Here is a 16775-nt window from a genome sequence, read left to right on the forward strand (position 1 = left end):
ATGTAAAATACTCATTTAGTTCATCTGCCATCTCTTTGGCCCCCATTATTATTTCTCTGGCCTATATTCACTTTCATCTCTCATTTTTTTTTCATCCTTGAAAAAGCTTTTACTATTCACTTTGATATTTTCCCTAATGATTCTCTTTCCTCATCTTTTTCCTCCTAATGTTTTTTTTGTTACTCTCTGCAGGTTTTTAAAAGCTTTCCAATCCTCTGTCTTCTGCTAATTTTTGCTTTGTTTTATACCCTCTTTTTTGTTTTACATTAGCTTTGACTTCCCTTGTCAGCCATGGTTATACTATTTTGCCATTGGAATACTTCTTCATTTTTGGAATACATCAGTCCTGCACCTTCCTCATTTTTCTCAGAAACTTGACATTGCTGCTCTACTGTCATCTCTGCCAGCAGCTCCTTCCAATTTCCTTTGGCCAACTCCTCTCTGTAACTTCCTTTACTCCACTGAAATACTGCTACATCAGTCTTTACTTTCTCCCTATCAAATTTCAAGTTGAACTCAGTCATATTGTGATCACTAGCTCCTAAGGGTTCTTTTACCTTAAACCCTTATCTCTCCGGTTCATTACATAACACCCAATCCAGCATAGCTGATCCCCTAGTAGGCTCAATGACAAACTGCTCTAAAATCTCTTAGCCATTCTCTTAGGCATTCAACAAACTCACCCTTACCAACCTCATTTTCCCAATTGTCCTGCATGTTAAAATCCCCAGTGACTATCATGACATTGTCTTTTGACATGCTTTTTCTATTTCCTGTTGTAATCTGTGGCCAACTCTCAGCTATTGTTGGGAGGCCTGTATATAACTGGCATCAGGATCCTTTTAACTTTGCAGCTTCTTAACTTTGCAGCTTCCGATCGTATATCGCATCTTTCCACTGATTTGATGCTTTTCTTTACCAACAGAGCCATGCCACCTGCTCTGCCTACCTTCCCATCCCTCTAATACAATGTGTAACCTTGGACATTCAGCTTACAATTACAACCATCCTTCAGTCACAATTCAGTGTGATGGCCATAACATCATACCGGACAATCTGTAATAGTGCAACAAGATCATCCACTTTATTTCTTATACTCTGCATTGAGTTACAACACTTTGAGTGCTGCATTTACTACCCTATTTGATTTTGCATCCCTAATGCACGGATACCCACCCTGCTGACTGCAATTTTGTCTTATCAACTGTCTGCCCTTCCTGACAGTCTGACTGCGTGCTGTCTTTGCTATTTTTACCATCTGTCCTATCCTGAATCCCTTCCTTCCAGTTCCCACCCACCTGCCAAATTAGTTTAAACCCTCCCCAACAGCTCTAACAAACTTACCCGCAAGAATATTCTTTCCTCTTGGGTTCAGGTGCAACATGTCCCATTGTACAGGTCATACCTCCCCCAGAAGAGATCCCAAGAACCTGAAGCCCTGCCCTCTGCACCAGCCATGCATTTATCTGCCAGATTATCCTGTTTCAACCCTCACTAGCATGTGACACTGGTAGCAATCCAGAAATCCCTATCGAGAAATGTATGGTGATGTGGGATGGCAGGAGCTGGTTGGAAGGATTACAGTGAGTGTGCTGAGGGCAGGTAGCAACAAACTGCGATCATGGTGGGCCATGATCTAGAGTCTGTCGTGTACCTGGATGGTCGGAGAGGTGTGAGAAGTGGACCCACTGGAGTGCACGGCCACCAGCTCGCACATGCGGTTGTCAGGTTTGTTAGCTAGAGCAGGCTTGTGCTTTAGGGCCTGGGGGATCTAGTTCTTAAAGTCCCAGATGATTGGGGTGAGGATCTGGGAGGGTGAGAGTATGTCTCTGTTTCAGTTGGGTTGAACTATCTTGACAGGGCATACATTTTAAGTGTTTTCAGCAGCCAATTTCTCCATTCCATTCCTCCAAGGTCCATTTAATGATGAGTAGCTCCCTGTGCTCTACTCCATAACGACTGCGTGGGGTTGAACTTGTGCAAGGAGGCACAAAGGTGTGTCTTGTGTCCAGTTTTCACTGGAAGAGAATGGCTCCATGTCAGATGCACTCACTTCTACCACAAAAGGTCTGGAGGGGTTCAGATGGCGGAGAACGAGAGCAGTGGTGAATGTCTGTTGAGTTCCTCAGAAATGTGGTCTGCAGCAGCAGCAGACCAGATTATCTTTGAGGTAGGTGACTTGGTGAGGGAAGCGAGATGAACAGTGATTTGACTGTAGTTTCTGATTATAGAATCTGGAGAAGCCTAAGAATTACTGAGGCTGTTTGAGCAACTGCAGTTGGGGCCATTCAAAGATGGGGCACAAGTTTCTCTGGGTTATGCCTTGGAGTAAAAGGACACAACCAAGAAAAGAAATGACCTGAGTATGGAACTGGAAATTTGCAACTTGTAGTTGGTTTTTGAGAAAATGCTGTCGGGCTGAGTGGATGTGACAGACATGGTCCTAGGGTGTCCTTGGCGAAGATGAAGATCTTGGTGAGGTAAATGAAAACATACCTGTGAAGTTGAATCTCTGTGTAGAGTATCTCAGACATTCTTGTTGATGAAGGCATGGAAAAGTTGGAAAGTCTGAATGGCTTTCATAGTATTCATAGTGGCCAGTGGGTGTTTTACATGCTGTCTTCCACTCATCCCCCGACAGGTGTAGATCAGATTGTACGCACTCCATAGATCCATTTTGAGAAAGATCTGGTCCCTGCAGAGTGTCTTGAATTCATTATCCATCAAGGCGAGAAGGTAGCGGATCTTAACGGTGATTTTGTTGAGTCCATGGTAGTCAATCCAAGGACAAAGACCCCCATTTTTCTTTTTGACAAAGAAGAACCCTGCATTAGCTGGGGATTGGGATGGCTGAATGAATCCATACAGTAGCACTTTGGGGATGTACTCATTCATGGCTTGGATCTCAGAAGGAGATAAAGAGAACAGATGCCTGGGAGGAGGTCAATCACACAGTCATGTGGTCAAAGAGGCTAGTGAGTGCTGGCCTCCTTTTTACCAAAGACACTGGGTAAGTCATGATTCTTCTGTGGGAGTTTGGTGAGGTCAAATGTTTCCTCCGTCTCCAAGGATTTACGCAATGAAGTCAGCTGATGTTGCAGGCGGGTGTGTCCCCAACTCAGCAGTGAAATGGCTGAACAGGTAAAATGAGGATTGTGAGTGGAGATCCAGGATGAAAGGAGTGTTGGGTGTTGATCTGAAAGAACTAAATAGATTTGCTGTGCTCTCTGACACTCATGCACAGGCCATGTTGAAGATCCCAAGGGACATCCCTCAATGGCCATGATGTTGAAGGGAGAGCTAGGCTTTGCAGGGAGTCCAAGCTGCACACACAGATTCTGATACAGAAATTTGCTGTGCTGGAATCCACCAGAACCTCCTGTGCGAGTGGAGCCAGTGGAATGTGGAAGAGTACAGAGTGAGTGAGATGGGTTGTAGTGCTGGAACAAGGGGCTAGGGAGAGCTTCCCAGAGAGGATGCCACTTGTCTCAACCTGGAGGCACTGTTTCCCAGATGCATTGGTGGTTTGCTGCTCTGCTGTAAACACATTAGTTGTTTCTCCAGTGATGCTCATGTTCTTGGGGATTGTGAAGGCATTGGTGAGGAGGGTCTTTCAGCCTGAAATGGAACTGGGAGTCTGGCTGATGGTCTTAATGGTTATTCCATGAGATGTTTGTTAACATGGAAAGCCAGAGTGATGAGGCTTTCAATGTCAGTGTGCATCTCCCGGGTAGACAGTTCATCTTTCAAGTGTTCTGAGAGGTTATGATGGTGATAGGCCAGCAGTGCCACTGTGTTCCGGCTGGACTCTGCCATAAGGATCCTGAATTCCGTGGTGTAATCCAGCATAGAGCATGAGCCTTAATGCAGGCAAAGTACCTGATCTGCTGCCTTCCCTCCAGTTCCCAGGTGATCAAAAACCTGACACATCTCAGCGGTGAAATCCTCCTGTCTGTTACAAATGTGGGTTTTATTGTTACAGTTAGTGGTGGCTTAGGTCTGAGCTCACCCAATCAAGAGAGCAAAGAGGAGGGCAACCTTGGCCTGGTCTGTAGAATACAGAGTCAGCTGGAGCTCAAAGTGCAAGAAGCCCCTGGGACAGGAAATCAGGGTATCGGATTGGAGATCCATCAAAGCATTTGGGCATGGAATCGGGTGGTCAGAGGAAGGAGGTTAACTGGTGCAAGTTGCTACACCAATGCAGTGAGTTGGAAGAGGGTGGTGAGCAGATGGTCAGTGGTTTCCTGCTGCTTATAGATCATGTACTTGTATCCGTGAATGCCTTCCTCTAGATGAGCATTCTCTGCTGGGTCAGTCGAGGGTTCATTTATTTTGTCAGGAGATGTAGAGGAGGCTTGACCCAGAAGCAGAGCAGGGGAGACAATTTAGCAATGAATGATAACTTTAATACTAGACTTGAGAGGTCACAAACCAAGAGAACAGAAACTAAATACAACAGGCAACTGGTTGAGACCGGCTAGTTTGATAAGTAAACAAGATCTGTGTATGAAAACTGGGGTTAAATAGGCTGCAGGGAGCTGGGTGTCCAGGTGTATTTTTCACAAAAAGCTCGTCTATAGGCACAACAAAAGAGAATAGCCAACAGTATTTTATCATTTAGTTCTTGAAAAGAATATTAACATACAAAGTTTATGTTTCAGTTATACAGAGTCACCAATGGAGTACTGTATATAGTATTTGGTCTGTTTATACTGTATACATTGGAAGCAGTTCAGAGAATCTTTGCTGACGAAGGGTCTCGATCTGAAACGTTGACTGCTTCTTTCAATGGATGCTGCCCGACCTGCTGAGTTCATCCAGCTTTTTTGTCCGTCTTGATTTGACCACAGCATCTGCAGTGTACTTTGTGTTTGTGTGCGTTCTACCTTTCCAACCATTGTGTTTAACCAACCATCCTCCTCAATTTCTGCCAGCTCTTGCAAATTTCCACCAGACAGATAGTCTTCCCTCCACTTTAACACCACAACTCCCTGGTCTGTTTTTCTCTTTGCCCATCACTTCGTATAGTTTGGTATTTTTCCATGCAACCACAGAAAGTGCATCAGCTGTCCTTCCTGCTCTTCTTTCCCACTATTCAGATACACAAACAGTCCTTCGAGGTGGACTCACTTATTTTTCTATTTTTATCTGATCATTTCTGCCTGCCATTATTAACATTTTGATATAGTTTTCTGTTTGTTTCTTCCCTCCATGTTTTTGCAAAGCCTGGCTTGTTGTACAGTTTGGCTATTATATAATTTGACTTTAACTGCCACATTACTGTGGCAAAGATTTCTCTTTGATCCATTCACATCCATTCCTCACCTTCTCTGCTCTCCAGAAAACTCCTCTTTTCCTCCAATTCTGAAAATGCCAACTGTTTCTCTTTGTTTTTTTATAGATAGCTTATTGATAAACAAGAGGCTGAAACATTTCCAAAGATCAAGCATTGTCTTAAAGTAAAGAAGCAGGAGACGGCAGGTGCCAGAGTTTGGAGTTAAAATAAACTAGCAGAGAACTCATTGGAGGAAAAGGGAAGATTAAAACATTGCATCAGGATCTTATTAAACGATGGAGCAGGCTCAAGAGCTGAGTAGCCTATTCCTGCTGAAAATTTGTGTTCATACAGTATGCATGAACGGGTTAAAGAGTTCAACCTTTCTCTTAGTTTTGGTCACACTTAGTTAGGTCAGAAAACACTTCACATAAGACTAGACAACTATTTCTTCTCCTCCCCCCCCACCAAAAAGTGTTGCTTCCTCAGAATTTTCTTTTTGTTTAAGATAGACTGCTTGAAGCTGATTAATGGCACACACCCACAGCTTTGTGTCCATAAGTGAGATGATAAATAGCTTATTTTACTGGTGTTGAATGAAAGAGTAGTGTTGGTTGGGACCCTTAGTCAATTCTGTTTTTTACCTTTATGTCTCACTATCACTCCTACCAGAAGTAGGCCTAGTCCAATCAAGATTCCAAACACCACGTAACACTACATTTTAATTCCTTTACTCTGGAAATAAACATAGTTGGCTTGTTTCCTTTATGATGTTGATACCTTTGGTTCAACTTTTGGCAACTGATGTGTTTGCACTATTAAGATTTGTACTTTCCAAGTAACAAGATAAATTTCTTCTCTACCAAAGTATGTTACCACATCAGTCACTTGCCAATTATTTGGTCATTCTATAACATCATCATCTCATTTATTGGAGTCTTTCTCATTATTGACTATCACTTATAAACTGTAATTCTGTAGATTGGTCAAGTCTTTCATATTTTGGTTAAACTACTGCCTTATTTTTTGTATCATGTGGTACTTAATAGATTTACGAAGACACCATAGTAGATTCAGGGATTTCTTCATAGGTTCAAAGGTTCAAGGATTCAAAAGTTCAATTTATTGTCAAAATATGCATGTACAACACAACTCTGATATTCGTCTTCTCTAGATACCCATGAGAGCCACTGAAAAGAAAAGCCATCACTCTTCTCCGACATGAAAAAGAAACAAAATTCATAAACCACAAAATCTCTCCACCCTTCCCTTGCAAAAAAAAGCGCGATAACATCAAATCCCTAGCCCCTACCTCATAAAGAACAGCAACAAAACCCCAACCCCCCTCTCACTCACAAAAACTAACAGATTCATCCACTCAGAAAAAAAACAACAAAAACAAACACCAGGCCCCAAATTCCCGACTTCTGCCTTGCATAAAGAGTAACAAATTGCCCACCTGCCAACTGGCACCAAAAACTGAAGGAGACCGATAGAAAGTATAGTCCATAATCATAAATCTCAGAATGTCAAAAGCATCCTTCCATCAGCTTTCAAGAAGAGTGGCTGTGCAAAGCCGGTCCTTCCGTGACAAGTGCTGCATCCGAATGTGAATGCCGCCGACCCGGCTACTGAATCCGTGGTGTTGAGAGCGACCGCTTACCTCCTCCACAATCACTTTGATGCTTCAATCTTCCTTGCTGCTTCGAGATGGAGTTGTTCATGACCCCACGCTCCGTCTCTGGTCTTTTCTATCACAAGACTGAAGATTTTGGTGAAATGCAAACCTGATGATGGCATGTACTGCTTCATGGATGCCTTGTTTGAACAGATCTATATGAGCAGAAATCTTTGTCCAATGAATCACATGGAGTGTGTTCTCCACAAGGGCTAGTTGGCTCATGCTTACCAGTAATGCCGTGAACTGTTGGATCTGTGACGGACATCCCTTCTGTTGGCTCTCTCACCATTTGATCCAGGACAAGGATATCCTTCAGGGCATAGCTGGTTCAGCTTGAGGTAGTCCCCACCATGGATGTGCTCTTCTAGGTGAGCATTGTTGTGCTTGATCCAGACTCTGCTTAGTTACCTAGGTATTCTCTGTCCTATTTTTAATGGTCTTCAATATGGAAGAGTGTTGATTCATCAAGTAAGTGAAAACAGTGGATGCCATTCAAAAGGCGGCATTGTTACCTACTTGTTGGTTCCACACTCAATGCTGAGACAGCCCAGATCCCCCCACCTCCTTCCCACTGCATTGTCACTAATGATGTGTGAAAATAGGCCCTTCCTTGAGAGCTACTGTTTCCATCCCTCTCCCTGGAAAATGTTTAACCTGCCTGCAACTTTGTTGTTGTATTTGACCCAGAGAGGAGTTTCAAACCATATATACCAACACCGACACTATATGAATGTTAATCCCCACTGTATCTCAGTCACATTCATGCATATGCAGGCAACTGAGGTCGAATTGTTCTAAGCTACTTTTAGTCTGTAATCCACATTTAAATCTGAAGACTAGTTGCTCATGAAACTAATATTTGTTATATACCCTAACTGCAGAATACACCCTAACTGTCACAATCCTAGAGAAAGAATTGGTAGGATATTCCTAATGATGAGGGAGTTCAATTATGTAGAAAATCTAGAGAACCTGAGATGGTTCCCTTTATAAAACAAAGTGGAGTGAGAGGTGATTTAATGGAAGAATTCAGAAATATCATAGATATAGACAATGTGAGTTAGACAAGGGTTTAACCCAGGTATAAGAATCACTTGAGGAAATCCTTATGATCTGGAATTTTGTTCATTTCAAAAAAATACTGTATTCATTATTATATGCAGTAAATGGAACATAGAATATAGAGAATTACATCACAAGAACAGGCCCTAAAATACACCATGACTCTGAAGACCAGGATGCCAATTTAAAACAATTCTATATTTCCCTCCATTTTCTACCTGTTTATTTATTTGTGTAAGTGCCTGCTTCTTCCACTTCAATTGTGTGTTCCAGGTACCTACAATTCTTTTGTAAAACACTTGCTTCAAATATTTCTTTTAAACCTTCCCTCTCTCACCTTAAATATAGTTCCTCTTCTTTTTGAGATTTCCATCTTGAGGAAAAAGACACTGACTATCCACCCTGTCTACACATTCTCATAATTTTAAATGTATCAGCCTCTGGTGCTACAGAGAAAATTATCCAAGTTTGTCCAACCTTGTCTGATAGTTGATAGCTGATACACTGTTTTAGGCAAAGTTCCATTGAATTTCTTCTGCACCCTCTCCGAATCCTTCAAATCCTCCTGTAATGTGGCAACCAGAATTGTTCTCTATACTCCAAATATGGTCTAACCAAAGTTTTATACAACTGCAAAATGATGCCCCAAATTTTATATGCCATGCTCTAACCAATAAGGCAAGTATGCCGTACAACTTCTTTACCATCCAATCTACCTGTATATTTATTTAGTGGTCCTGCGTGGAGTAGGCCCTCCTCGCCCTTCAAATCATATTGTCCCAGCAACCCCACAACTCTGATTAACCCTAACCCAATCACAGGATAATATACTATGGCCAGTTAACCTACCCGGTACATCTGCAGACTGTGGGAGGAAACTGGAGCACCAGGAAAAACCCATCATTCCATGGGGTGGATGTACAGCGATTCCTTATAGAATGGTGCTGGAATTGAACTCTGGAACTCCCTGAACTGTAATAGCATCATGCTAACTTCTACACTACTGTGGTGCCAACTTTATATTACCATTCAACTCTCTATATTTGTTGTACTAACACTCACAATGTGTAGCCAATGCTACACATACCTATAAAGCGTTGAGACACAGCCCCCCACTGCACAGTATTGGTAGGACTCATTGCTTTGATCTGGAATCCACCATCTGGAAGAGATGGTGGGAGCAGATCCAAACCTAAATGTTTGGGAAGCTAATTTTTGTTTTTTGGAGTGAAGGCATAATGCCATTGACCAGTATTAGTTCAAATAGAATTTCTGATGCAAGGAATACACATCCATTTAATTCAAATTACACCAGGTCAGGGAAAGTGCTTGGTAGTGGTGGTGTGTTAAGAATATAAGCAAGGAAATGTGGACCATAAAAAGGGGAAGAATATACAAAAATGGAAAAGGTGCTGTATTTGAATGCACAAGATGATCTTGAAGCGCATTTAGAAATTGTCAGGTGTGGTGTTGTGGACATCACTGAGTTGTGGCTGAAAGAAGATCATAGTTGGAAGCTGAACATCCAAGGATACACAGTGTATCAAAAGGACACAAGATACACTGCAGATGCGGGGAACCCAAAGCAACACTCACAAAATGTTGGAGGAACTCAGCAGGTCAAGCAGCATCTATAGAAATAAATAAACAGTCAATGTTCTGTGCAGAGACCCTTCTTCTGGACTGGGAAGAAAGGCGGAAGATGCCAGAATAAAAAGGTGGAGGAGAGCAGAAGGATGATAGCCAGAGGGTGATAGGTGAAGCCAAGAGAAGAAGGAATCTGGTAGGAGAGGAGGGTGGACCATGGGAGAAAGGGAAGAAGGAGGGGCACCAGGGGGAGGTGATAAGCAGGTGAAGAGATGAAGTAAGTGGCCAGAGTGGGAAATAGAAGAGGAAAGGAGGAAGGAAAAATTACCAGAACAAGTAATCAATGTTCCTGCTATCAGGTTGCAGCTACCTAGATGGAATATGAGGTGTTACTCCACCATCCTGAAGGTGGCTTCATCATAGCAAAAGTGGAGGCTATCCTCTTCACCTATCACCTTCTAGTTAGTCCTCCTTCCCCTCCCTCACCCGTTTCTTCTGCCATCTTTCTCCTTCCTTCCTAGTCTTGAAGGTTCTGAGCCTGAAATGTCGACTGTTCATTCATTTCCATAGCTTCTGCCTGACCTGGTGAGTTCCTTCAACATTTTGTGTGTTGTTTCCAAAGGACAGGCAGGTAGGCAGGGGCTTGGGGTGGCTCTGTTGGTAAAAAATGAAATCAAATCCTGACATGATTGGAACATTTAGAATCCTTGTGGGTAAAGTTAGAAAATGCAAGGGTAAAAAGATCCTAACTGGAGGCCTATACAGGCCTCCGAACAGGAGGCAGGATGTGGGGTACAAATTACAGTGGGAGATAGAAAAGACATGCGAAAACAGCAGTGTTTGGATAATCATGGGGGATTTCAGTATGCGGGTCGATTGGATAATCCAGTTGGTGCTGGAGACATGATTTGTAGAATGCCTATGAGATAGTTTGAGATAGTTTTTCAGAGCAGCTTGTGACTGAGCCCACTAGAGAAAAGGCAATTCTGGACTGGGTATTTTGTAATGAACCAGATCTGATTATGGCAATTAAGGTAAAGGAATCATTACAAATAGTGATCATAATATGATTGAATTCACTCTGCAGTTTGAGAGAGAGAAGATAAAACAAGATGAATCTGTATTACAATGGAGTAAAGATAATTACAGAGGCATGAGAGAGGTGCTGGCTGGTTTATTGGAAGGGGACACTAGCGGGGATGATGGCAGAAAAGCAATACTGGAGATTTTGGGAGCAATTCAGAAGGCGCAAGACAGATACATCCTGATGAAAGATTCTAAAGGGAAAGGTGAGGTAACCATGGCTGACAAGGGAAGACAAAGATAACAAAAAAGCAAGAAATGTCATATACATTCAATGGCCACTTTATTAGGCAACTCATGTGCCTAATAAAGTGGCCACTGGGTGCACATCCATGGTCTGCTTTTGCTATAGCCTTTCCACTTCAAGGTTCAGAGGTGCACTTCTGCACACCACTGTTGTAACGCATTGTTATTTGAGTTGCTATCGCCTTCTTGTCAGCTTCATTCAGTCTGGCTATTCTTCCTTGCCATGGGAGGGAGGCACAAGACAGGAGATTATAGGCCAGTTAGCCTGACTTCATTGATTGGGCAGATGTTGTAGTCCACTATTAAGGATGTGGTTTTGGGGTACAAAGAGGCACATGATCAAATATGCCAAAGTTGGCATGGTTTCCTTAAGGGGAAATCTTCCCTGACAAATCTGTTGAAATTCTTTGAGAAAATACCAAGCAGCATAGACAGAGGACTGTCAGTGGATGCTGTTTACTTGGATTTTCAGAAGGCCTTTGTCTGATATGTGGCACCTTGTAATGTAAACAAGATAAGAGCCCTTGGGATGATGATGGCTGGTTCTTCACGCGATTAGGAGGGAAGAAGAGTCCTCAGGAGTGATGGCATGATCATTGCTGACTGTAGAGGTGCCCTTCTCTATCGCTGAAGAACTTTTCACTGGCCCGCGCTGTGTGGGTTTATAGTGAGGATATAGTGCAGACTGATTCCACAATGGCACGCCAAGTTGTGACGACTGTGGCAACCACAAGGCTGTAGGTTCAGTATTGGAGTTCGCTTTCTCCTAGACAGACTGCCTGGCAAGGCTAATGACTCCCAACTACCTGGGTTTGGAATTGGAGTTGTCCTGCTGCTAGACTAGCTGCCAACCAAGGCTAATGAGCCCAGCCTGCCCACCCAGTTATACCACCAGACACTTGATTGCGCATGACATAGAAACAGTAAGAACAGGGATGTCACATGAAGGCATTGCTACGGGCACAGTAGTGTAGGAGAGGCCATATGTGAGTGGTGTCCTGCATGACAAGCCAAACAGTGGTTCAGTGGCGGTCACTACACCTCGAAAGGTGAGGCTGTGGAAGATGCTTCACTTTCTTAAGTGAGCAGGATGTCCAGCCCAGGACTTGCCTGTCCCCAGGAGCCCATGTATACTACTATACATACCACAGTAGAAGATTGGCTGACTGGCAGCAAGCAAAGAGTGGGAATAAAGGGGGCCTATTCTGTTTGGCTGCCAGGGGCTAGTGGTGTTCTGCAGCGTTTGATTTTGGGACCGCTTGTTTTCTCATCATGTGTCAGTTGTTTCGCTGATAGAATTGTTTGGCCAAATTTGCTGACGACACAAAGAAAGATGGAAAGGCAGGTAGATCTGAGGAAACAGTGTTGTAGAAGTGCTTAGACAGATTAGGAGAATTGACAGAAAGATAGTGGTGGAAATATAGTGTCAGGAGGTGTATGGTCTCGCACTTTGGTAGAAGGGATAAAGAAGTAGATTATTTTCTAAATGGGGAGAACAATCAGAAATCAGAGGTGCAGAGGACTTCCCCAAAGGTTTACTTGCAGGTTGAGTTGGTGATAAGGAAGGTAAATGCAATGTTAGCTTTAATTTTCAGTGATATAAAAGCGAGGATGTAATGCAGAGGCTTCATAAGGTGTTAGTCAGACCACATTTGGAGTATTCTGAACAGCTTTGGACCCCTTCTCTAATAAATAATATGTTGGCATTGGAGAGGGTCCAGAGGTTTTTCATAAGAATGATCCCGGGAATGAAAAAGTTAACATATGAAGAGTATTTGATGGTTCTTGACCTGTACTCAATGGAGTTTGGAGGGGGAAACTCATTGAAACCTATTGAATATTGAAAGACCTTGATAGAGCAAATGTGAGAGGATGATTCCTGTAGTTGGGGGATTCTAGGACCAGAAGGCATAGACTCAAAGTGAAGGGCATCCCTTTAGAACAGAGGTGATGAGGGTGTTGAAACTGTGGAATTCATTGCCATGGAAGGCTGTGGATGCAAAGTAATTTCATATATTTAAAGTGGAGGTCGATAGGTTCTTCATTAGCAAGGTGGAAAAGGTTATGGGGAGAAGTTAAGCAAATGGGGTTGAGAGGAATAATAAGTCAGCCATGATTGAATGGTAGAGCAGACTCAGTGGACTAAATGGCCTAATTCTGCTCCTATGTCTTTTAGGATTATGGTCCAAGATTCCAATAAGGCAATTTTCCATGCTCCCATTTCTTGAATGGGCATCCAAAATTGCCCCATTAGAATTTTTCCCTGAGTATTCAATTTCTTGAGAGAATGTTTGACAAAATATCACTTTCCTTCCAAAATGATGAAACAAATCACAATGACATGAATCTAAGCTCCAATGTCATTCTCAGTCCTTTTGCCTTTTGTTCTGTTTTGTCAGCAGCACACAACTATTTCATGCACCAACTCTTTAAATTGATGATTCCAGCTAGGTTAGGTCCAGGCTGAGGAGTCTATATATCAATACTCAACCAGTTAAATATTAGTGAAGTTTGCTTCACAATCCAATTCATGCGCCTTCTAATTTTGCTTTTCAATGCCCACCCAAACATTACTATTTCATAACTTTTAGGGTTGAGAATTGGCATGTTTGTACCAGATTTTAGTGCTGTCAAACAGCCCCACACAATGAACATGCATTTGATTTCTAGTGCATTTATTCAGAATGTATGTTCTTTGATTAGGTATGCATTGTACAGAAGAAAGACTCGAAGAAGATGTATGCTATGAAATACATGAACAAACAGCAGTGTGTGGAACGTAATGAAGTGCGGAATGTTTTCAAAGAGTTGAGGGTTATGCAGGGTCTGGAGCACCCCTTTCTTGTCAATTTATGGTAAGTAGTTATTACTTTAAAAATATACTTCATTGTCATCTGTAAATTTTCACTTAATTGGTGCTTGGAGCTTATGCTAATACCTATGGATAGAAAACAATGTTTTTTTAAAAAGCTTTTCTATCTCATAGGTTCTACTCCCCCCCCCCCCACCCCCAAACACCATTCCATATACCCTGGACATCCTGTTTAACTATTCTATCACTCTAACTGATTTCTACATATACATCTGTTATCTATCTTCATTCAGTTCAACTCTGCACATCCTATCTACTCAACTCCATCCTGTAGAATCCATTTACCCATATCTCTTCGGTATGTTCTCACCACCTATCCCTATTTTATAGATTTTATCTACCTGTTGCAAATCCCATTTTCTTGCCTTCATGCTGCAGATCCTATTCAACTATCTGTATGCTGCATTACATTTTCTTCTTCCGTCCTGTGTTGAGATACAAATTATTGTCTCATATCCCCTGGGCATTCCATGGTAATGACAGATCAAACTCAGATAAATCCTGACACTAAAGTAAATTGAAGATGATGTCCTTTGAAGAGAAGCGTGCCCATAAAAATGGGGGATAAAAAGATGGGAGGCAGTGAGTTAATTAGGATCCAGCAATTTCTGAAGCAATTGACTTAATATTATTTTCTGAAATCAGTTAAAAATCAATTAGAAATTACTGTTTTGGTCCATGTGAAATGAAGTTGGCTTCTCACCTGAAATAATCTCATTTGTGTTTAGGCAAGAGGTATGGCATCAATTACGGGGGAGTGAGGACTCAACATTTTGAATTAATGCTGCCACTGTTAGGGAACTTTCAAAGTTTTACTTAGTGAGAAGAACTCTTACATTATTTAAATAAGAAATGATAAAATCTGAACAATATTTGCATACCAGTGACAGAACTTCTTTATTAATTGAAGCAACTTAGTGTTCCCAACATGGTATTTTTTTTAAAAAGCTGCCATTTTAATATCCTTGAACTAATCTTATCTCCTTAGCCACACATTCCTTCTGTGTTAACATTTGTTCTGTCATGCTTATTTGATTAATGAATCTGTCCCTATCCTTCCAGCCAATCCTTATGTTTGTCCATACTCAATTCTTCCTCCCATGTGCTTCCACTTTTTCAAACCAGAAATCCATCACCTTCCTCCCAAATACGGTCGGCCCTCCTTATCCGCGGATTCCGCATGCGTGGATTCAACCAACCGCGGATCAGGAAAACCCGGAAGTTCTATCCAGCACTCGTTGTTTGAGCATGTACAGACTATTTTTTCTTGTCATTATTCCCTAAACAATACAGTATAACAACTATTTACATAGCATTTACATTGTATTAGGTATTATAAGTAATCTAGAAATGACTTAAAAGTACAGGCAGTCCCCAGGTTATGAACGAGTTCCGTTCCTGTGTCTGTCTTTAAGTCGGATTTGAAGTCGGAACAGGTACACCTGGTATTATTTAGCGTTAGTTAGTCAAACATTTTTCTTAGTATATAGTACATATTTTATCTTTCTATGCATTTAAAACACTTAAGAAACATATGTATTTCAATAATTATACCACTGCATTGCTTAGTAATAATTGTAGCTTTCATCGGGGCAGGGCCTTTCAAATGCTCCATTAAAATTGTTCCGATCGTTGACCGACTGTAGCCTAATGCTTTTCCAATGACTGATGATGTTTCACCTCTTTTCGATCACTTTATTACTTCCATCTTATTTTCAATCACGATCATGATTTTCTTCGTGAACAGAAACACCGCGGATTCAGAGCTACACCGGGTCCTAATGTCCACCGCACTGAACATGTTAAATTAAATCTGGGGTTCCGCTGGGTCTTAAAGACCACTGCACTGAGACAGGTTAAATAAGGGACTTGAGCATCCGCGTTTTTTGTTATCCGCGGGGGGTCTTGGAACCAATCCCCCGCGGATAAGGAGGGCCAACTGTAATATTATTTTATTCCATCTCTTTCCCAACAGTTCTCCATTTTTCTTCACCATTGCTCTTCACCATTGCTTTACAATTCATAGAGACCATAGAAAACCTACAGCACAAATACAGGCCCTTCAGCCCACAAAGCTGTGCTTAACTGAGAAATTACCTAGGGTTATCCATAGCCCTCTATGTTTCTAAGCTCTATGTACCTATCCAGGAGCCGCTTAAAAGACCCTATCATATCTGCCTCCACCCCTGTCACTAACAGCCATGCACTCACCACTCTCTGCATAAAAAAACTTACCCCTGACATCTCCTCTGTACCTACTTCCAAGCACCTTAAAACTGTGCCCTCTCATGCTAGCCATTTCAGCCCTGGGAAAAAGCTTCTGACCATCCACACGATCACATCATCTTATACACCTCTATCAGGTCACCTCTCATCCTCTGTCACTCCAAGGAAAAAAGGCCAAGTTCGCTCAACCTTTTCTCATAAGGCATGCTCCCTAATTCAGGCAACATTCTTGTGAATCTCCTCTGCACCCTTTCTATGGTTTCTACATCCTTCCTGTAGTGAGGCGACCAGAACTGAGCACAGTACTCTGTCTGACCAGGGTTCTGTCTTACCTGCAACAGTACCTCTCGGCTCCTAAACTCAATCCCACGATTGATGAAGGCCAATGCACCATATGCTTTCTTAACCATAGAGTCAACCTGCGCAGCAGCCTTGAGTGTCCTATGGACTCAGACCCCAAGATCCCTCTGATCCTCTACACTGCCAAGAGTCTTAATATTAATACTATATTCTGCCATTTGACCTACCAAAATAAACTACCTCACATGTATCTGGGTTGAACTCCATCTGCCACTTATCAGCCCATTTTTGCATCCTATCAATGTCCCACTGTAACCTCTGACAGCCCTCCACACTATCCACAATACCTCCAGTTCAATTCCATCTCCCTCATGGCTCCCATCTTCCCTCACTTTTCAATTTTCTACTACTTTAAAGGCCCTTGTTAAATTCACTTCCTCCTC

The 16775-nt window shown here is 42.2% G+C and overlaps 1 protein-coding gene across 1 annotated transcript in view; it reads left to right on the top strand.

The window, feature by feature from the left end:
• The window catches only part of LOC140739621 (serine/threonine-protein kinase 32A-like), a 583208-nt gene that overhangs the window by 137267 nt on the left and 429166 nt on the right, over positions 1-16775 (top strand). The window contains exon 3 of the mRNA XM_073068020.1: positions 13638-13789. Coding sequence (XP_072924121.1) covers positions 13638-13789 — 152 coding nt within the window. The remainder of the gene's footprint in view (positions 1-13637; positions 13790-16775) is intronic.

Source organism: Hemitrygon akajei, chromosome 15 (assembly GCF_048418815.1).
Source record: "Hemitrygon akajei chromosome 15, sHemAka1.3, whole genome shotgun sequence".
Classification (NCBI taxonomy): domain Eukaryota; kingdom Metazoa; phylum Chordata; class Chondrichthyes; order Myliobatiformes; family Dasyatidae; genus Hemitrygon; species Hemitrygon akajei.